This window comes from Helicoverpa zea, chromosome 2 (genome assembly GCF_022581195.2).
Source record: "Helicoverpa zea isolate HzStark_Cry1AcR chromosome 2, ilHelZeax1.1, whole genome shotgun sequence".
In the NCBI taxonomy this organism is placed as follows: Eukaryota; Metazoa; Arthropoda; class Insecta; order Lepidoptera; family Noctuidae; genus Helicoverpa; species Helicoverpa zea.
The window spans coordinates 1,964,070-1,987,165 of record NC_061453.1 but is presented as its reverse complement, the minus strand read 5'-3'; the positions used below and the strand labels follow the sequence as shown (position 1 = coordinate 1,987,165).

At 35.3% G+C, this 23,096-nt stretch overlaps 1 protein-coding gene across 5 annotated transcripts in view; it reads left to right on the top strand.

The window, feature by feature from the left end:
• Positions 1-23,096, top strand: part of LOC124636369 (neurogenic locus Notch protein) — a 130,217-nt gene that overhangs the window by 75,412 nt on the left and 31,709 nt on the right. For 4 of the 5 annotated variants that reach the window (XM_047172467.1, XM_047172449.1, XM_047172459.1 and 1 more), the window contains exons 3-5: positions 5,927-6,204; positions 10,776-11,120; positions 17,159-17,321. In XM_047172467.1, coding sequence (XP_047028423.1) covers positions 5,927-6,204; positions 10,776-11,120; positions 17,159-17,321 — 786 coding nt within the window. The remainder of the gene's footprint in view (positions 1-5,926; positions 6,205-10,775; positions 11,121-17,158; positions 17,322-23,096) is intronic. The other variant, XM_047172475.1, reaches the window with a different exon arrangement.

Genomic DNA, 23,096 nt, shown 5'->3' with positions numbered 1-23,096 from the left:
TGTAATGAAACAAAAAATAATGCATCAAGTGACAAAAGTCAAGTTCAATTACTTATAGAAGAAGCAATGTAAATTCAAGCAAACTTAATTAATTCAATGCTCAATGAGCTTTGCCAATCTAATTCTGTACCCAGACCTCACATAACAGATCTTTCTGAGAATAGGAGAAATCTGAACGACGTTCGTTGGCAGCATTTTTACACATGTTTAACAACACGTGTTGTTCTAACATTCTGCGATGTGGGAATTGGGTCCACGAATTGTTTTTTATGATACACACATGTATGGTGAAATAATAGTGTAAAAACATTAGCATTTTTGCTATTATTCTTTGGGAGCTAAAATAGAAGCAAAATGTTTGAAAATTCTTCTTAAAAATCTCTGCCAAGTGATTCTGCATCTAATCTGTTAAAATTCCCATATACTCCCTTCAACCACAAAACGACTAACTCCACAGCGTAAACTAGCTTTAAAAATCCATTCACAAAACAAATAAGACATTGAAACCACAATTTGCATACAAAGCCGGGAGAAAAGAGAAGTATTTATTGAACAAGCGAAATGTAATGTTTTAGTTGCGCGCGCACCCGATGAGCTATGGCGCTGCGCCGGCGCATGCTACCGTGCGTTTTATGCTCCCGCCATATTGGGTTTCGTTTATTTTTCAACGAACAGTTTATATGGCTCTAGGAGACTGTTAATTTGGAGTAACAGGTTGACTTGTTATGAATATGGTCTTATAGCAATATCATAAAATAGTTGGTTTACGGTTGTCCCAGATGAAGATATAAAAGTTCTAATTCGTATTTTCTGTTAATATGGCACAATTACATATTGCCTTTGTGAATTATTTCCCGCAACACGAGCATAAAAAAAATTAGTTTATGAATATTTTAAAACAATATTCTCACAAAATACTAAAAGCTATTCGACTATATATGACAGTAACGAGAAAGAACGGCTGAATCCAAACGCCTTCATACGATTAATGGCAATTAACATAATTCCCATACAAAAATTCATTAAAACGGTTGAACATCACGAGTACATTGCTTCTTTTCCGCCCTTTACGGGTCGCATAACTGGGCATGTCCATAGAAGCGCAGACGCACCTAATGATGACAGGAACTGAACTGGTTCGGCTGCTGTCAGTTCTCTCAGGAAAAAACTGGGGAATCTTGTAGAAAAACACTTTTTCTGGTCCAGCCGGCTTGTTACCGTTATCGTTACAAATTGGTATCAAGTGATTAGTACTAGCTGATCTGTGGGATCGGCCATCGCCTTAAAAGTTCTGCGGTAATAGGATCGCTGCTTGAATTGTATAATATGTTTGAAAAAGGTAGTCGTAAAGTCATGTTAGTTATGTACCACAGAGCAGTATGATGGGTCTGGCTCAGAGCTTTTCGCGGAATCGAAGATAATATTTGGCGTATTTCCTCCTTGACGATGCCGCCTTTAAAATTTAACGACGACACCCAAATAAAGCAAAAGGAGATGAGAAATCTGAAAATCTCAATCGAAAGATCCGCCGATACAAAATCTTAATCAGCAGCCAAAAATAACATTCACATCGATGACACTTCAGCGCTAAACGATTTAACGTCAAGATACAAGGCTTGCGCGTGCGCCTAAGCGCACGCAGGCCGTCAGCGCGCGCATCAGATAACTACGACATGCGATGCTATGCGCGCTTCCACGAACCGAACCCAACGGAATATTTGTCGTCTGTGCGCGTTTAATCATATTATACATGCATTCATACGTGCCCATGCTAATTATGATGTACCGCCTGTAGTAGGTACTGTTACATTTGGTACAAACGCATTTGGAAATAATTATTTTTGGAACAGGTGTTACGTGACGGTTATTATAATATTTTTCAATGTCGATGCATTTAAAGCTGTCTTATTTTAGTACCTAGATATAATAAACAAAGTAGCAATGTCTGCCTTAATTAATTCTAAAGCACATTGCAATTTATTTTTATCTCCTTGACAATCCTCCACACTTCTAAGCTTAAATCCAGCCTATCTAAATGCACCAACTCTTTCATCGCCTCACTAGCATTAAATGGTGCAACCCTTTAAAAGTTCACTAGCGTTGCAGCGTATCGTATAACATAGAACAAGCACGCAACTATTTATTTATTGCGGGCACTGGCTGCGACACGGGATCTCCTGTCGCCAGCTATAAATTATGGCGGCGCAGCCAACCTTGGTCTGGCGCGGTTTCCAACTAGCCGTGTGTCAAACATAGATGCGGTCGCGATGTTTGGAGCTGTTGAGAAAGTTGGAAATGTAAAAGACCAATGGAATTTAGAAAATTTAAGTTTATAAATAGGGTAGTTTATAATAAGCTATGCTGCATTTTAAAATTTCATTGACGACCAATTTTGTTTTGGGTGCAGAAAACCTCTCAAAACAATAAGCTCGAAATTACATTGAAATTATCAGTCAACAAACAGGACAGTCTGTCATTATCAAACGACGAAGACGACCATGCTCATATGAAATTGCAAATAAAAACCCCGTATTACCGTGTCGATATCTCTTTTTTTCATCCACGTCTATAATTAGATCAGCGATAATAACGATTTATTGTTAGCCCTATAATGAAGATTTAGCTCCCAGTCTTGTTAGCTGAACAAAAGCCCTATTTTCAAGACAGGTTATAATTTTTAGAGATAATCTTTTGCGCGGTGGCCATCGTCATCTAACAGTGTTATTGTTCCTTCGACGTCGTAATTAATGGAGGTGGGAAACCCGAGGAAGCTCAGCGGGTTTTATGGGATGATTTCCACCTCTATTTTTATTTTTTCATTATTGGCTATAGAACAAATAACTAGCTTGTTAAGTTCCCTTTTAATTATGATTTCAATAGTCTGTCCTTATACAGATATTTTTGTTTCTTGATCTCAAAACTCGCAAATATATTCCGAAACATCTACAACGTCATCGAAGTTGCGAGTTGCAGGTCCAGTGCATGCACCCTCTAGCGAGGTCACTGCGTGGGCAGGCTCAGGCTCGTCCTCCCACGCCAGACAAGCTCACCTCACTTCAGTACACCAACCTAACGAAATCACGATAAAGCCATTTGTATTTGGTGGAATCCATTGTTTGGATCCAAAACATTTTGCTCAAGCAAATCCTTGGAGTCTATTGCATATTTTACTGGTGATAGTTTTGTGTCTAAAAATATTTTTCGCTATTCATATAACTTCTCAGATTTATAAGTATCAGGAGGTTTCGTTTCGTCTTCGACTAATAAGCTTGCACCATTCATCAAACCTTGTTGACTCAAAACTAATAAAACATTAATATTCATAATTATTAGAAAATAAATAACTTTACATCTGTACGCATTTTATGAGGTTTACGGCCAATAAATTTGGAGGTTATAATTGTTACAAATATTATAAACAATATTAAATACACAAACCATTTAGAACGAATGTGTAATCAAAGAACCAATATGGGTTTATGATGTTCGATTTGTGTAAAACGTCTATGGGTAGTTGGATATAGTTTATTTTCCCACCAACACTTAAAGTGTCTGTATTGGTACGGACCAATAAATGAGATTTACTTCGTTAAAGTTGGGAACATTAACATACCCGTGGGTGGGTACATTTAGATCGGGACTGCTATCTGTGATACAAGCTAATATAATAATAAAAGTAAAGTGGGCGTTACTTCCTTCGCAAAGATTTTTCGTTTATCTCACTATGTATTTATTCTGAATTGCAGATCTTAAATCAATCTAGAATGCAAATCGAGATGATGAAATACCTGTGGCTACAAAAAATCCTGTATTTTTAATAAAACGTCAAGCAACTCTTCTCGTCAAAACTGCACTTTCAGAATTCTGTCACGTCCATAAATATCGGGAGTGACAACGATTTATTTAATATGCGTATTCTCTGTTCACTTATCATGTCATTGTAATTTATGGTGAGATTATGATAATACGACCTTTTTACTGCTAAGGAAAGATTTTCTTGCTTACGTGGGCGGTTTCTGACTATTTTATCTGTGACCGTATTGGGTGCACCTTAAGCTCCGTGCAATGGCTTGAATTGTGTCAAGAATTTCTCAGTTCCCATATCAATAATGCTTTGGACCGTTGCTTTGTTATTTACTATCAAAAACATATTCTCATTTAGTACATAGAAAAGTTCTATTTTCTTTCTTATAAGAACAAGTTGACCATGACGATGCCATTCGAATTTTGATGTAATTAAAAAACACAGAAGAGGTGTTTTCAAGTGAGATTGGTTAGGTAAAAGTTCATAATACTGATGCCATAAAAGAAAAACATAGAAAGTATTAAGTTGCTTATTCTGCAAGGTGTAGGAGATAACTGAGGGAAATTGATTACTTAATGGCGTTCTTAGACGATGAGCTAGCGGTCCATGATTACCTACATTATAGCAATCTGCAAAAACACCATCATTATACATGTTGCTTGTTTTATTCTTAGTATTTCTATTTCAATCGTTGTTTACTTCTTAAGTTGTTTTTTGTTTAGTCTTTAATCGTTTCTAGAGTCTAAACTAATTTTTGAATTCAGAAGAAAAATGCTCTTATTTACCTTTTAAATAATGACCTGTTTCAAAACTATCTTACGCAAGTTTTAATCCCGTTTAGGATGAAGACATAATTTACACTTAAAAATATGTACCCAAGAAATATTTTTTATTCATTTATACAAATATTGGAACCAAAAAAAAGCACAAACGCGATACAAAGGCGAGGGCTGAACGTGCACACGTCACGTGGTCGTGTTCGCGACGTATCTGCGTTATTTATTGTAGACGTCCGGCCCGCGCTGCACGACTGCGCACCTACGTACGAGCCGCTAGTGTGTTGTCAGCCTTATAATGCAACGAATATGTTATGCCAGTTTATTTCTGTAGGCTTCAGGGTTTCGGAATTTTTATGAATGAATAAATAATGCCAATCTGGTCTGGTCAAAGGTAAAAATGGAAAATATGATGCAATATTTTTTGTTGACGTAAAAGATTCCCTATTAGTATTTATTTATAGATTTTAATTATTTATGCATACCAAGGTCTTGAGAACCAACTCATGTTCCAAATAATGAATTTTTAAAAGTGAATTTAAAATCAATAATATGCGTCGCGACACATCGTCCATCTTTGTTCAATTAATAAAAATTTGTAACTTGATATGCGGAAATTTAACTTTATAACCATTTTAACATAAATAATGAAAATAACACGTACAAAAATTTATCAAATAAAAATAAGCTTAAACCTATAACATTCACTCAAATTATAGAAAAAGCCAAGCTTACAAACCCATTGTGTGTTACAAAGACCTCCAACGGAGGCAAAGTAATAAATACTAGCACTTTAAATAGAGTAGCACATATACATAAACCCTCACACATGTCCAATGGTTTGGATACAAAACCAAAAAGTAAAATAGCCTTTCAAGAAAAGGCTACAGCTCTATGAATCAGGACAGATATACAAAAGGTAGGAGTTACTGTTCTCAAAGGAGCCAATGGACTCAAAAGTATAAAATTACAAGGATAAGTAACAGGTTAAAGTGGCAGTCTTTGAGATTATTATTCACTTGAGGAAAGCGGATATTCCGATTTGTTAATGCTATCAAACGCTTCACTGAGATCTTTATTTGCCTAGTAGGGATTTGAAAATGTCTATTTAGGTTAATCTAGACATTTTAAGTGTTTTGTGTTTTACCGTGGTATTTCACAATACTGCTGACACTACTCATAGCATTTTGGAAAATAAGACAATCCTTTACCCGGGAATCGAACCCGGGACCTCAGGTTCGGCTGTCCGGCATGGTGAACATTGCGCCATCGAGGTCGTCAAAAATTATCTGTTAATTTCAATGTATTATTTTCACATTACTAACATTGCCTTTCTTTGTTTCAGCTGTACATCCCGATACGCGGGCGAGTTCTGCCAGCATCTGAACCCTTGCCACAGCGAGTCTAGTCCTCGATGCCAGAACGGAGGCTCCTGCAGGGTCAGGCCAGGAGTCAGCGGAGGTCCTCCTTCCTTCGCCTGCGACTGTCCTTTGGGCTTCAGCGCATCGTTATGTGAGATCAGTATACCGGCTGCCTGTGATTCAGCTCCCTGTTTAAATGGAGCTACTTGCCGGCTGACGTCACTTGACACTTACGAATGCGATTGTCCGCCGGGCTATACAGGTGAGTTTCCTGATCCAATTTTCACACTCTTTATGACTTCTTTTTAATAGAGGCACTAAACACTGGCAGTGTAAGTCGTCATATTAAACATACACCCTCAGTGTGATGGTCTCTTTTATTGCGTTCAAAATTGGTGTTGTCTTACGGAATCAAATTGGACACATATCAATTATAAACTTCTGGAGTATCAGACTAATTATCTTATTCATTATAAGACGCAGTTTCGTATTATTCTGTCAATTTTATGGATTTTTTACCATGCACCTGGATTTCAATCAACACCAAACGTGTTTATGGTTGAAGTCCCTAATAGGCTGTCATTTCTTATTCTTGTGGGATTGCTTTACTTTAATTTTCAATTATCTTAATCCCATTTACTTCACACCTATGCAATTATCCACTTCATATTCTTCCTCAGAAATGGTTTAGATATTATCACAATAATTGTCTGTCCGTCTGTCTGTATCTTACATCCTTTATGCGTAATTGGTTACGCATTTTGATGACTAATAAACAGGTGTTTGTGATACAAGACTTATGTTATAAATTACGGTAAAGATAATACAGCTAGAACATGAAGAATTGATTTTAATCTTTGTTTCAATTGGCATCGTCTTAGACACCGTTTATGGTGGTTATCCTACGCCATTTATGGCTTTTGTTATGACCACAATGGTGAGCTGTCGATAATAATTCATATTTGTCGTTAACGGTATGTTGTTGTAGCATAAATCCAGGATGTACATAAAAATATTAATCAGCATCGTTTATCATTATAGCGTTGTCTTAAATGAGCAAAAGCTTGGAAAAAATATTCGTCTTTATTCGAACATACTCAGTTAAAGTTAAGCTATAAATTGTCATTACCCAATAAAGAACATTCAGAAATCACGATATGAATTTCATAAATCTCGAATCACCATCAAAATATGGGAACATTTAATACACTCAGAAACGCAAACGTAAACGATATCAATAAAAGTCAATATAAATCTGTCATTTAAAACGATGAAGATTTTTATATTACAGTTGGCATAAAATAAATTACGAACATAAAAGACGGTCAACTAAAAGCGAAATTTGATCAATCAGTGCCTCAAGCAAAACTCGTTTCAGAATTATGTTATCGTAATGATTCAGTGGACTCTTAATGTTGTAACCTTAGGAAGGAGTAACTGGTCAATTTTGGAAAGTCGTTTCCTTTCAAATACTCTAATAATATTAGTAGGCTCTACACTCTTATTTTGTTGCACTTAAAGTCTATTATGTGATACATTTATCGCTTTGTTTAGATGTGAACTTTAAAAGCATCCGATCTTCTCTTTCAAGTTTGGGTTTTCAAATACGGTCAGAAGTTGCATGTGAATTGATATGGGTGTAGGTAGGACATTGTATACTTTTAGTATCCACATCTTATCTTCTGCTTTTTTCAATATTATTCGATCGTGAATCGTAGTACAGAATTCCTATAACGATCAGTTTTTCTGAATATCTAAGTGTATTGTAATTCTTTGTTATCTCGACTGCATTTGTTACAATAACTATTTTCATAATTGTTTCGTACTGTAAACATGTTTCTGCGATTTATTCTTTAGTAGCTTAACTACATATTTTATATCCTTTTACGGATTTGCTCCACAAGCTAAGTACCAGTCATGTCTCAACTATTTTTATTTGCCGTCATGACGTTTCATATCATAAAGTTTAAAGCCATAAAATATCGTTAATTGTTAGAATGATGCCATGGTTAAATAAAGTTTATTTTTGAGTTGGTCCTACAATATTTTTGTAATAACAGGACGTCTGTTATTATTTCGTATTTTTAATTGCATGTCTTTCTTAAGTAGTACCGTAATTGGTTTTGATTGTCCCTGACTCTCTGAGATTGTTTCTTATGAGGATCACGGTCTATCATTTAGTATATGATTGGGGATATTTTAAAGACCAGAAGCAGATGGCACTGTTAAAATGGGTCTTTTATTACAAGGCGCAAGTCACTAGTGATTTTTTTTATACTAAATAGGATAATATAAATGAAATAAAGCTTTTTCTAATGAGAGTCTATTATATTTGATAGAAAAAATAAACTCATGTGGAGCTTTTATTGGTCCTTATTAAGTAAATTTTATTTGTTTGGTCTTGATCATTTTGTACTGTAAACTAGAGATAATAATAGTGTAAAGATATGGCAGATGTTTACTTTAGATCATCATTTATTTATTTTGTACGCTATTACTTGTGCCATTTTGTACTAAAGTGACCGATAAAATTAAGTTAACGACGAAGCAAAGCGCACGTTGGTCAACTTGTATAACTTTAAATATACTTAAGTCAGACCAAATCAGTATTCTAAAATGCTGAAGACAAAAAAAAGCCACAACTCACATCGCACTTACCAAACCAGTAGTCTACATGGGCTAGTTGCCACCATAAGAAGGGAATCTGGGCAAAAACTCCTCCGCTGCGTAAGCGCAGCCGCCATCTAAGGCAAGCAATTATGGCGCGCACAGACGTTTAGAAGCTCAATAATCTTGTATGAGTGAGACGAGTGATTTAGAATACGGTTTTGTGGAAATGTGGAAGGTCTTTTAGACCAATTTTCTGTTGAAGAGTGAAAAAACGTTAATTTTGTTTTTATAGTAGATCTTGGTTTGGTATAATAGAACGCGTTTCTGAAACCATTTGCACAGCAATCAGAGTAAAGAAACATTTTTATTTTACCTAGATGAGATTTTGAAGCAACGTTTTTATAGTATAAAATAAGTATTAATTAAGGTAATAACTTTTAATGTAATTGAGCTTCATTGTCGAAATGTGGTCACGACTCTCACGAACGTCATCAAAATGAACGAGAACAACAAACAAAAAACACTAGAAAAAGTAAATGAATTAGAAATAATGAAACAGGTAGCATTGCATGCAAAGACCAATTACAGTCTACTGGAAGTGGCACTTGACGAAACCACCTCCGAGTCTAATCAAGAACAATTTTCAATTAAACGAATAAAACTTTTAATAGATTATATGGAAAATTACATATTACTGCGTTCGTATCACACGGGAGTCGGTGAAAGTTTATAGAAAGTCCGCAATTTGTCATTTCCTGAATAACTAGTGGCAAGTAATACTTTTTGAATATCAGTCTTGGTGAGGTGTGTGAATGCGACCGAATGGCGTACAATTGTTTGTGCAACTAATGAATTAGATGGTTTACTGTTTTAGAGGCGGCTACCGCTTTGATGATTGTGGAATTTTTGGAGGAAAATATGCGTATGGTTGATTAATTTGTTAGTGTAGACAACGTTATATTTTAACTTGATGAACTACCGAAGTGTAAAGACGAAACGACCAATAAAGCTATTCTACATTTCTGTGCCGCAAATAATGATAACTATGTGGGTATTGACAGTCGTAAAAATGGAACAGTCTGCAACAAATCCAGCACTGTTCAAACACTTAACAGATCAATTTACAGAAAGAGCAGTATCTATTTTATGGCGTCGTAAAAGACCTGCAAGAACAACCACAGCCAGATACCTATCAGGCGTTAAACATTTTGTTTCTAAACTTGCATTAGGATCGAAGAAGTGTCCATAACAGCAATTGAGCTCGTTCCACCAATCAAACCGAATTCTTTCGTTTAGGCGTCTATTAGTCAGCCTAACATTCTTATTACATGATGAATTTCAGAGGTCAGGTCGACACCATCGACAATTTTGGGACTTGCTTTATTGTTGTTATAATCAGCCTTTTAATAAAGGTCAACATTAGCAATAACAATGAATGAATCATAATTTCAAGCATTGATATCATTGACACAATTTAGTTCAAATTATCAATGAAAAATCGGCCTCTTTATAAGTGTGCCACGCTTTCTCCAAAAACGCCCATAGATACTTCCAATTCTTATGCAAATAAATTAATTAACTCCAAACTATTCAATTGTAAAACGATGTCAAATCCAAAATTTCAATCGAAGGCTAAATTACTCGATTAACAATCGGCTTCAACTTATCGACATCGAATCGCAATCATCAGTTCGATTAATATCTGCTCATCGGCGCTTTTAAATGCAAATGTTTTAGCGATTCACACACTTCTGTCTCATTAATATTCCTGATTAGATAATTATGATTTTAGAAGCTGTCCTTAATGGTTTATGAAGGATTCGATTAGCTGTTTATGTCTGTAGGTCCTATTCGATCATTCGTGTCGGTGTCTTATAGTCGAATAAAGCCGTGTCTCTCAATCTCAGCCTTGGTTATGACTTATTATGTTCGTGTTTTGCATAAGCCATTAAGATATGACAGGTTTTATTTTGTTCGTTGAAGCTTATGTTTAAAAGTATCATTACATTTTTCTTTTGCTCTGGACTTCTACTGATAGTTTTTTATAGTTTTGCTCAATATACAATTCCAAAATAGCTCCTAAAAATGTCTAGTTAGTCATATTCCTTGTAGTAGGTGTAGTCTATCAAGTTCAAGAGTAGTGTTATATTTAGGATTATCCACCATTTTAAGCAACCTTAAAATTGGTTTCTATTCTTTATATAATCTCAATCTCTTTCCCAGGTGACGAATGCTCCCACGAAGACCACTGCGCGTCCCAACCCTGTCGAAACGGAGGGCGTTGCGTAGCTGACAACACCACCACAGCTGGCTACTCTTGCGCCTGTCCTCCTGGCTTCACCGGCTCCAGATGTACCGAAGATGTGGTCGAATGCTCTAGTGGCTCCGGCCCCTGCCACCATGGAAGGTGCTTCAACACACACGGGTCGTACACTTGTGTGTGTGAGCCTGGGTACACGGGGAGGGATTGTGATGCGGAGTACGTTCCTTGTGAGCCGTCTCCATGTCATCATGATGGGAGGTGCACGCCTTTGGACCAGCTTAGATACGAGTGTGATTGTCCGCCTGGTAAGTGAAGTTTTTATTTAATAGATTTCTTTTTAATTTTTTTGTAGTCATCCATAAAAAGCTCATTCTTAAGGACAATGTTTTGGTTGAATGGTTTGATATGGTAAACCATTATGTTTTATTAGGAAATGCAAAGCAACATTTCTGGATACTATCAAAAACTGACCCTACATAAGACCCACTTTAGAAGCTTGTAAACTAAACTATAAAATCTCAGTTCACTTATTTATAGCAACCTAATACCAACACGTATTATCTGCAAACCAAACACACTATTTCACTCCATTCTAATGCTAATAGTAGCGAGATCAATAAGCTAACTAGCTAAACAGGGCGTGTTAGATATTTCACCATATCCTAACCCGTACATAACTGCTTACGATCCTAGTTGGGCAGTGTTATTCAATCAGCGAGATGTACAATGTAGTACTGGTTTGCCAAAGGGCGTGGTCATCGTTAGGTGGAACTTTATGGGTAATATCGTAAGCAGTGTCGTGTAAATCATGAGTAATAACGATAGGCTACTGTCTTGTGTTAATTCTGAGTAATGATTTAAATGAGAAAGTGTTGGTTTATGAGTAAAGATTTCCTGCGCAAACAGTTTATATTATTTTACACCTGCTTTTAATACTTGCGTACTAGTTTGCAAAAGGTATTAACATAATTTTAGCCAAAGGATTCTTTATAACGCAGATAAAACCTACTTTACGGTAGACATTGCTAAAACTTAACCTAATAAGCCTATTTCAAAATTTAATTCCCAGTACACGCATTACAGCAAGATTTCTATTAGACACGATATTAAACCTGCGTGGACTAGACCAACTTTCCAAGGTCCAACAGACATAAATTTCTCATACCAATAAACTGCATAAGCAAATATAATTCACACTGTGTAATGTCATTGCTCTTGAAAGGATTCGAGAAAGTTCGAGATATTTGCCGTCTTATAGCACCGAGTTTATGTGTTACCTTTAAATATTATTTGTATGTGAATGGTGGTAATTATGGATTCTTTATCTTGATTTCTACTGGATTCTGAGTTGATTAAGATAGGAAAGTTAGTGATTTTAACGATGGTGAAGATGAGATGGTATCAGTGAGGTTAGTAGTATTCAGTAGTGGATACTTCGACATCTTAGGAATAAATAAGACGCTTTGAAACTCAAGTGACCCAAATTAAATAGTGGGTAGAGCTACCGGCTCTCAGAACAGAGGTTTTAATTCGATTGTAGGAACATAATAGGCTTCTTAAATAGGCATAAAGGAGTCGTACTTGATTAATATGTACCGGTAGTCTATTAACTAAAGGTGAAGGATATGCTGCACCTAAAAACGCGTATGGCGGAAAACCGCCACAAAATCAAAACGATGCTAAATTTAACACCATAGATGCCAAAAAAAAACCAGTTCATCTAGATTCCTATACAAACTTCGAGTCTCACGAACATACGCACCGAACTATAAAACTTACATTCATAATCGTGTCTGCATTATTTACGTCACAGAGTACAAGTTGAGCTAAAGGCGACCGTGGCCCGAGGCGACCACGACTGGTACGAAAGCTACACAGAATTGGTATACTGCATAAATCTATAATGTTAATGTGCTATCTATGTTAATCTATGTTGTGAATGGCTTTGGTCTGGTCTTGTATGATCTATATAAGTGAATTGTGTATTTTTGTGACCTCGTTGAAACAATATACGCTAATAACTGCCTGTGACTTTGCCCGAGGTATTTGCACATGGAATATTATAGCCTTATCAATATGTACGCTACAATTTGGAAATCTGTCTAGCACAGTTTCAGCGACAAACGGATTTAAAAGCATATTTTCCTCGTCTTATAAACGGAGGAGATTCAGGATTCCAAGATCATAAGGCACTATAGTACACGCTCGATCACGGCTTTCAATTTCATTTTCATGTCATTGACTCAGATCGATTTGTAAGTTGTCATTACTTACGCTAATGGGGAAAATATTCTGTGGGTACAACAAAACATGATGAATGACTTAATTCAACTACAGCTTAATCTGTAGAAAATATCACTTATTATAGAAATCCAAACTTACTTGTTTGTGAAAGTATCACTTGGGAAGAGCTTCTTGATTCAAGTAAGCTTTTTATCAAAACCGAAGACTTTCGGTACACCCATACATAGGTACCCATTCATAGGTATGGGTGTACAATGTCTGAAAACAGCAATTTTAAATTGATAGAAAAAGAGGAAAGATATTAAGATAAACTAACTCCATTACTTACACCCGCCATTATTTTAATATCTCCGTGTAATTCTCTAAAAACCAACCGCACTGACGCAACGGTTACGTCACAATTTTTGTACTTGCGCGCGCGCATCTAGATTCATTAGCTTCATTACGCCGTTGCAAAATGGTGGTGAGCAGTTGCAACACGTTGCTGAAATGGTCCATATTTTGAGACACCATATTAAGTTTCTGGGAAAGAAATTGCGTAATAGGGAAATATATATGAAGATGAGTTTGATGAAGACAGAATTGAGAGCCGTTTGTTGCTGTTTTGCTTTTGTTTTGTTCTGAGTTCTGTTTTTGTTTTATGTTGTGCAATAGTAGGTGAGATAGGATACACGCTATGTGTGTTTTTCTTTTGAATGATCACGTATCTAGGTTTTTCTTTGCTGATGTTTACAACATAGATTGTAATAGTGTTGTGGAATAGAGCTCCTTTACAGGGTCATTCTTTAAATATTGATTTAAAAGTTAAATGATTCTGTAACGATTAATTTAAACACAACAAACAAACAATGTCACAAGTTTAACCATTGACACATCAGAGGCCATAAAATTAGACCAACCGACATCTGTATCACACAAAATAATTGACCAATGACTCAATACAATTCAATGAAAAGCACTTTCTCCCATACATTCCTTGCACTCAAGAGTCAGCGACAGCTATCGACCACTTAAACTACAGTGACGTCACACTTTGCCCAACTGTGGGAAAAGTAATACAGTTAATTAACACCTGAAGCTGTATTTGTTTATTGACTTAACATTTCTACAACACTTGATGATTGAAAAAGAAAGAAAGATGTTGTTTGATCTGTATTTTCTTTAATAGCTGTTTCTGTTTCTGCTTCAAATGTTATGATGGCACTCACATTAATTTTATTGACTCTAAACGTTTTAGTTGTTGGTGAGTAAGAATTTTCAACTGTAGCCATCCATGTTGTTTTATGTTTATTTATCTCTTGTCTGGCTTCATATTTTTCATCAAGCTTGATCTCAAGTACCGTATAACTCAACAAATGTACCCAAGTACCAAGTTTAGCTAGATTGTCAGGTTTTTACCGCATTCCCATTCAACTAACTATAATTTTAATACTGCTGCGCACGCTTCGCTGGCTCCTTTGATTACATGTTTAATATTACAATCTGCATTGTAATAAATACATTCATAATTACTATGGAATTCTATTTTCAATGACAGCGTTATTATTCATATCTGTCGCAGTAGCTTAGTTGTTTATATTATCTAGTGTATTATTAAAATCGTATGCATATTTTTCTGATGCAAAGTTATTATTATGACTTGCGTCTACTTAAGCTGTTTCAGTAATATGATCAAAAAACCAATGATAATTAAGATTGCAATCTATAAATCTTTGATCACAATCATAAAAGTCAAATCACTTAAATCTAATATATTTACAATTATTATATAAAGAATAACAATGTCCTTCAAAATTTTTAAAAATATACTTGCTTACACGTGCTTCATATGACTAAATTTCAAAGAAATAATATTATGACTGCTTAAAAACCATCTATCACTCACCATAACACTATCCACTGTGTCATGTCATTTCCTACACTAGAAACGTAATATTAATAACCCTATTAGTTAATATTTGAATCATTAACACATGTTGAAACTGTTCTAACATGTGTCTCTGAAATAATAGCTTCCGTACAAGACTCGACTTATGGGAAGACAGGGAGAGAATCTCTCACACTGTTATATTATGTTAATCTGATTGTCAATTTAGATTCTAAAAAGTTTACGTAAGACGAAACACCAATATTTGTAGCCAATGTTTGTGTGTGTATTCAATCATGGCGTACAAAGGCAAATAATGGAGAAAGAAGCGTTGCCAGAAGTAATGAAGATGAATTTGAAATATTTGAACAAATATTTGGTGTGATTGCTGGTGGCAAATTTCTTGGGAAAGAAGTGGGAATAAGTGTGCTTGATATAAGCCTCGGTACTATGGTGGATTAAGAACTTGAAGTAAGTTTCAATATGGAAGTGAGTCAGAACATTAAAGATTCCAGTATCAACAGCAAAATCTTCATCGCTGCAAAGACAACTTTTATTAACCAATCAAAGTTTTCTTCGACTCTTAAAAGGAAGCATAAATATAATATGTTAATTTTCTAATGGAACTTTAATTTAGATGCACCTTCTCTCACTTGTAACACAACGGTTTAATGTTAATGTACAATAAAATTCAAGAATTTTATATCAAAACACATAAAATTGTCGGTATGGTGATAAAATCTACTTTCGCGTATCAACCGAAACCGTTTTATAGTGTTCTCAGTTTTATTTTTCATCTTTCGTCTTAACTATTTCCAATCTTATTAAGCGCTAATTAGGATTAAATCATTTAATTATACTGAGATATACGAAATCTTCATTTTTATGATTGTGTTTATAGCTCTTTTATCTTATTAATATGTTGGGAATTGTCTTGACGTCATTTGGATATGGTAATCATTTTATTTATTTCTATTTCTTTTTTGTACTGTACTGTTTAAAATCAATTTTATTATTCAGTTGATACGTATCTCCTTCATCAAGCAAGTCCAAAATAATGCATAAATAACCGTTTTAGAATTCTATTTTTAAACTCCAACGTCTACTGCAAAAGCTATTCCAGTCGTATCTTAACAAAAATATTTATCCCCAACTTTCCGCACGTTGACTTCAAGTCAAAAAAAGGCGTCGAGAGATTTAAACGAGGCGCTTCTAACATAAACAGTAGCACATGTGGCATCGTGGGAACTGACCGCTTAATGAATATAATGAGATTCTATACTCGCTAATCGAATTGTAAACCGTGGTGTGATTTCAACACTCCAGGATTGACCACTGATCTTGTACATACCTACTACAATAGTAATCGGATCTTTATCTATATCTGTTCCAACTTCAAATTGATTTCTATTGAAAGTCTCGTGAGATTTGTTAACCAGATCTCATTTGTTTCATTAAAGCTTATTGTCTTCGTCTGATCATATTTTTTGTTTTCCTCTACTTAGCGCTTTGCGTGTTGTTTTAAGAGGAAAAAAGTTAGCCATGGCTAATTTTAGCACTAAAAAGTTCTAGTTTTATGCTTCAGTAGGTTTGAATTAAAAAGATTATCATTTAGCTAAGTAATGATGGTCTTGATAGTTTTTTTATAAGTCTGACATCAGAAATGGTTGTTATAGATTCTTTAACACTTAAGCCAATGACGTAATAAATTACACGTGTTTTAAATCAACATGGTACTATAACACTTCAGCTGAAAATAGAAAACAGATGTCCTGACACTTAGAATAAAGAGTCTATCAAATTTTTTTAAGAGTGTAGATGACTAATTAATTTGGGAACCATTTCTTTTAAGAACTCTCATGATGTTGATTCATAGTCTAAGAATTTTAGGATTGTTTTCAAACTGTTTATTTCAGTTAAAGTTTACTGTTAAACAATTTTCAATAGTTTAATTGCATTAGGCTTGCATTCTTCTGTATATTTATAAATATTGTTAACTTTATTAGAATTGACTTTTATTTCCATTTTTGCTTTGTTAACTTTGTGACTAAACTTGGTAGGTACATGACACAGAATAAAAATTTGAGCTTTTTATGGATGGCTGCAATAAGCTCTCCTAGGGCTATATCTCATACCGAGCCTTTCTAATTGTTGACCTCTCTCATAAATGAAACAGATGCACAACCCAGTATATCAGATTAACCATTATCAAATTCTCTCATCTTTCCCCAGGTTATCGCGGGCAAAACTGCGAGATCGACATCGACGACTGTCCCGGCCACTTGTGTCAGAATGGCGCGACCTGCGTCGACGGTCTCAACTCCTACACTTGCGAGTGCCCGCCCACTTTCACCGGGACACTATGCGAGACTGATGTCGATGAGTGCGCTCTCAGGTAAGGCTGCTTTAACTGCTTCAGTTTTATGATGTCCTGGTACTTTTAGATCAGATTTTGTTAAGTTTGGTTGATTGTTTGTTATCTATCGTCTTTGAAATCAAGCAAGGATGACCTGCTTAACCTTGTGATGACTCAGTTTTTTGAATCTGCATCTGATTTAGTTTTAGTTGGTTGTTATGTAAATGATAACTTGCTAAATAACGTCTACCTAAAACAACAACAGGTTATATACAGTCGTAATAAATAGAACGGCGTAACATGAAACGAACACTTTATATAAGTTGAACTTTAGAAACGCTGTTGTATTGTTTATTGAAAGTTAACAAGACAATTGTAAAGTTATTTTCTAACCTCGTAGTCCGAGCCATTCTTTGATCATTCAAGTCGTAAAGGACAGTCAAGTTAACTGACAATATTGACAATCAAACTGAATGACAAGAGAATAGCTTGTTGATGAATGATAGTGAGTACGTGGAGACGAAATAATAGCGTTTATTACATTTCAGAAACCTTTCACGTCCGTATCACCATTTGCTAGTGCTATATTGTTTTAATCATCGCTAAACTTAGGTAATACCATAAGTTTAGTTGCTCTTCAATTATCTTTTTTTGATAAATGAGTCGTTAACATGCCCTCTGTGACATTTCTCATAGTTAAAAACCAGTCGACTAATTACAAAATTAATGAACAAATCGGCATTAAAGATCTTATCGTTAATCTAGATAAATGAAGATATCCGCCAATCAAGACGGTTAAGATCTTCGCGCGAATCAACAAAGCAAGAACCGTTGCTTTGAAAAAGCTCTTCAGCAAATACTGTCAATTATTTTAAATTAATTGCAGTTTTATAAAGTCTTTGTCACTATTGGGTTTTCGAAAGTTGGTAATAACTGAGTCCCTAGAGTATGAGTCAGCCAATAGTTTGAGGGAATTAAACTTTCATACGCGAACAATTTTATGTACACAGTTACATCTCGCCAATTTGTTGGCTCGTGTATCCTTCTTGGACTTCGAAGCACTGCCTATAATTGACAATGAAATATTACGGCTGCGCCAGCGCATGTCATAGAAATATCGACTTTATTGTCCCGATGAAAGGGGCGCGGTATGCTCGGATTGGAAAATATGTGTTGCGAGATATTATTCGCTTGTCAAGGAATCGGCGCGGCCCAATTAAGCCTGCGTCCCGGCAAAACGAAGTCTGGAACGGATCGGATGATTGCACCGCCTAAAAAATTGAATTAACCAAAGATTACTCTTTATTGCGGACGCACAAGGCCGAAATTTGGGAGCAGGACAATTTTAAAAACAACAGCGCGTCCTGAGCTTCGTAATTCAATATCAGACGCCATCTTGGATGACGATGCGCATGCGACTATGTCCACAATATGTATTTTTTGCGTAACTCGTTAAAAAACCGACAAGTTAATGAAACGAATTACTGCCAAATGTTATTATAAACGGGCTAATGATATCTACATCTGTATTGAGATAGTTTTTTGTATGATACAATATCATCGTGGCTGTGTGTCGATGTATTGGGCGTTAATTACAAAATAACTCGTCAAGAAGTCAACGGCCCCGCGTCTCAAGCGACGACAGAATAGCGGAACACGCTTCATTCTTCCTGTTTACTTTTGTTATATTTGTACTTTTGATTTTTTCCTAATGTTTTCTTAACTAATTCTTCTAATTTTCGTCCAAAAACGTTTGTTGAATGTTAATTTATTATTCTAGCTATTATTTTGTCTTTAGCTGTCATTGTTATGCAATGTTTATCTCTAGTTCTTCAACCTTGACATTTTCTACGAGTTTTGAACTTTCAACCATTTCGACTTTTAGCTATATTTCATTCCGACTGATCTCGTTTAGACAGGTAGCTATTTTCCCCGCTTTGTGCTAGCAACTTAGGTTAGGATCAACGTCCTTAGTCGCCATGTGCGATGCGCCGTTCCTTCATTAATTGTTAGCTAATGATTGGCTACAAAAAACACCAAGATGTTCCTACGTTCGCACGGTAATAGTATAGCGATGTATTCATAATACTTTGGCGTCTGTAAACGCAAATGACTTCATTTTTTCCAGTAATTGACTTCTTGATGGTTTAAGTTCTCATATTTTTCTATTACTTAGTGCATAGTTTGTTTATTTTGTTAAGTAATGTCTTATCCTTCTCCAGATATGTATTTCGGGTCTCTTTAAAAACTTTTGATGCTTCAGGTAAAAGTGTACAATCTTGAACATGGTTATTGTTATTAACAGTTGCAGTTTTTTCTTCAACGGATTATAAGAAAATTGATATCCATTGGACTTCTGTTTCATCTGAACCAAACTTTTTGTACGGATCAAAATACACATCCTCCAAGATTTTTAGCAAAGATTATGCGGCTTCTGTATGTCCGGAATTAAAGGCTTCATAATTAGCGCAAAAACCTTTTCTTCAGTACCTCCGGTTTTAAGGTTTACTGTGTCTTTCGCACGGGAATTAATTTAACTGTAATCATTTTTATTCACAGTTAAATGTCGCCATAATCAATGGTTGGCATCCAAAATATTCACTTTATCGTTCATAATCGTGAATATTTTAAAGATTAACTGTACTGTGATAGTATCAATCTCAAAATTTTTAATTCCACACTAGTGTTATAGAGAAGATTTGAGTTCGTTTGTCTGGACCCAAAACGCTCCGGTACTACTGAACTTTATATGAAACATTCTTAATTTGTCGGGTTATCCAAACTAATATTATAAATGCGAAAGTAACTCTGTCTGTCTGTCTGTCTGTCTGTCTGTCTTTTCTTCACGCCTAAACTACTGAACCGATTTGTGTGAAATTTGGTACAGACATAGTTTGAAACTTGAGAAAGGACATAGGATAGTTTTTATTACAAAAAAATAAAAAAATAAAAATAAAATTATTCCGGACATATAGCGCCATCTATTGGTCAAATCAAAAATCTGCTGGTAGTCACTATTCCACGCGAACGAAGTTGCGGGCAAAAGCTAGTTTTATCTAAATATGTTTTTTTTTTACATAGGACGTGGGCGAAACCCCGGGTAACAGCTAGTATGTCGTAAATGTACCATTCCGATATTATGGCGCCTCAAAAGCTTGTAAATTAAGATTGATGAATGACGGGACGATGAAAGATGAGACGAATCTTTTTTCTTTTTATCTTCAACAATACACGAGAGAAGGCGATTAGATGCTGTACGTAAATGGAGATGTATCAATATGTATTATTCAATACTTTTTTATTACTGTTTTCAAATTTAAACTAATCAGAGTTAACTTGACCCTAAAGTTTCTAATCCGGCCACCAAGAGGGACTCCCAATGGCGTTCCATAAAACAAAGTGGAAATCATTACCGAAAAATTCAAAAAAATATGACCGCTTCAAAACATCTCCTTTTTTGGTCCCTCTGATATATTGCTTACGTCATAAAAGTAATACGATTATAAAAATGAATATTATTACCCATTTCTTTTGAATTAATCGTCTCTATACAAACTATTAATATTTCGACCATCTATGGATTTGTTAGACCTCCCGCTGCAAAGGCCTCTTTCGAAACCAGACAACCTATAATCCCGTCCTGATCTGCATTCCTATAACTCTTATCACAATCCAATAAAGTTCAAATTCGATTACGAAATCCCTTCTCAATTGAAAGGATAACTTTGTATGGACACACTTTAGCGTAGTGTTGTTGCTTATGTTTTGTTTTACTTGTAGCATGTACAGCAGGGTGGACTTTGATTATCTAATTTTGGACTTTATTCCTTTGTTGTTTAGCTTTAGATTTGCTTGTGGGTTTGTTCCATGGGATAGTGTCACAGTATCCGAGTCGCTGGCTCATGAAACGCGTCAGATAAATGCGTGCCCAATATCAAGTTACGTCTTGGTGCCTTAAGGCTTTTTTTTTCATTTGGTTTTGAGGTGGAAGTCGATACAGTTTTTATAATAAAGTTTTATGCTAGATCGGGTCGCGCTTTAGGTGTTGTGTTTGAGGATATAAAAGGAATGTTATATTTATAGTCAATGCATTTAGTTCTTCATTATATAGCCTTCATTGTATGGCATACCTTCAAATCTAGTATTGTTTGGAATTTCCAGAATTCCATAGTTTTGGATATGTGCCCGGTTGAAGGCAAATTAAGTTAGCTGTAAGTAAATATATGCGTGTGCTTTCCTAGGTTTCTTATTCTCAAAGAAATCAACTTTGATTGAAAAGGGATTTTTGGAATTAGCAACATCAAATCGTTATTTTCTTAAAAAGCAAATTGATTTTCTTCACAAAGAGCCACGTAAAGTTCTGAACCAAACAACAGCTTTATGAACTATAACATTTCATCCACCATCTCCCTTCATCCCCTGAGGGCTATAATCTAACGTCAGTCAAGATTTACACTCCGCTAACGCCGGAAGGTAGCAACGGTACAGGTGGCATTGCTATCGTGTTACATTACGCTTAGTTTGTTTATTTACATCTTGTGTCTGTCTTTCTTCTTAGAAATGTTTGGTCTCAGCTAAAACTGCATCAGCGACTTCATAAAAATTATCTACAACATTGATTGTTTCATCTGTATCGTTATGCTTACTAATTTTATAAATGTGAGAGTACCTCTGTCTTTCTGTCTATCTGGCTTTTACGTCAAAACTACATATCCTAAAATATTTGGTACCTATAAAGATAGCCAGACCCTCAGGGGAACAGCTTATTCCAATAGTCATGTCCTATTTTCTCTTAGTATTAAATTATGACTACTATCTTATTCGCCAGTAATGTTTAAATAAGCTACGTTATGACCAGACTCTCTAATTTCATGTCTCATAAAGCTTTTGATTACTAAATCTAAGTGACTATCAATATTCTAACTGTAATTGTTCACTGGACATTTCTGTTAATTGAGGAAATATTTTCTTGTTATTGAATATATACTTACCTATCAATTCATTTTAATGATCCAGCTGTTTCCGTATGGCTATTGGCTTTAAGAAAGTCACAATTAAAATGCCTATCCCTTATTGGGTAAAAATGTTGATAGTAAGTACAACCAGAATTTTAAGCTTCGCCATGTTTATTCATGATGTGTTCCAAAGCCGTTCAATTATTCCTAAGTGTGAGTTTTAATTAATGAAATGAGGAAAGTTTAATTATAACAAACGATAATGTTTGTTGATATAAGAATGTTGGTAAAAGAAAACAGAATTGGTTATAAGTAAGGGACATTTTATGAGACAGCCGTTAAACAATAAACAACCGTATCGAAGGACCAATAACATTAAAAGCAACAATATTGAAACCATCTCACGTAACAGTGAGGGCCATAAAATACAAAATATATGGACAATTAAAATCACACCCACAGACGAAGGACTAACCACTTAAACCTAAAAAACTTCACCTCTTCTAACCCTTAAACAGTTACAGAATTCTCAAAGAAATTACTCACTCTTAGATTTACAACGTGTCGGCGGAGTCACGAAGCAACCGTCTTGTTAGGCGCACAATTTTATTTTTTACCCCGATTCCAGAGGAATTGGCTGGCTAGGAAATTGTCGCATAAGTACGCACTATTATAACTGTCCGGTTGGGGCTGTAGGCAAAAGAATGCGACAGCTGTCTCTTCTCTTGTAAAGGTCGTAAAAGTCAGATGATGTGTAAGCCTTTATGGTTTTGTGTAGCAAGCATCTTGTTATTTTGTTAAGTTCTTAAATGTTTTTAACGTTGAAGATAAGCACATACATACCGACAGCATCCTTATT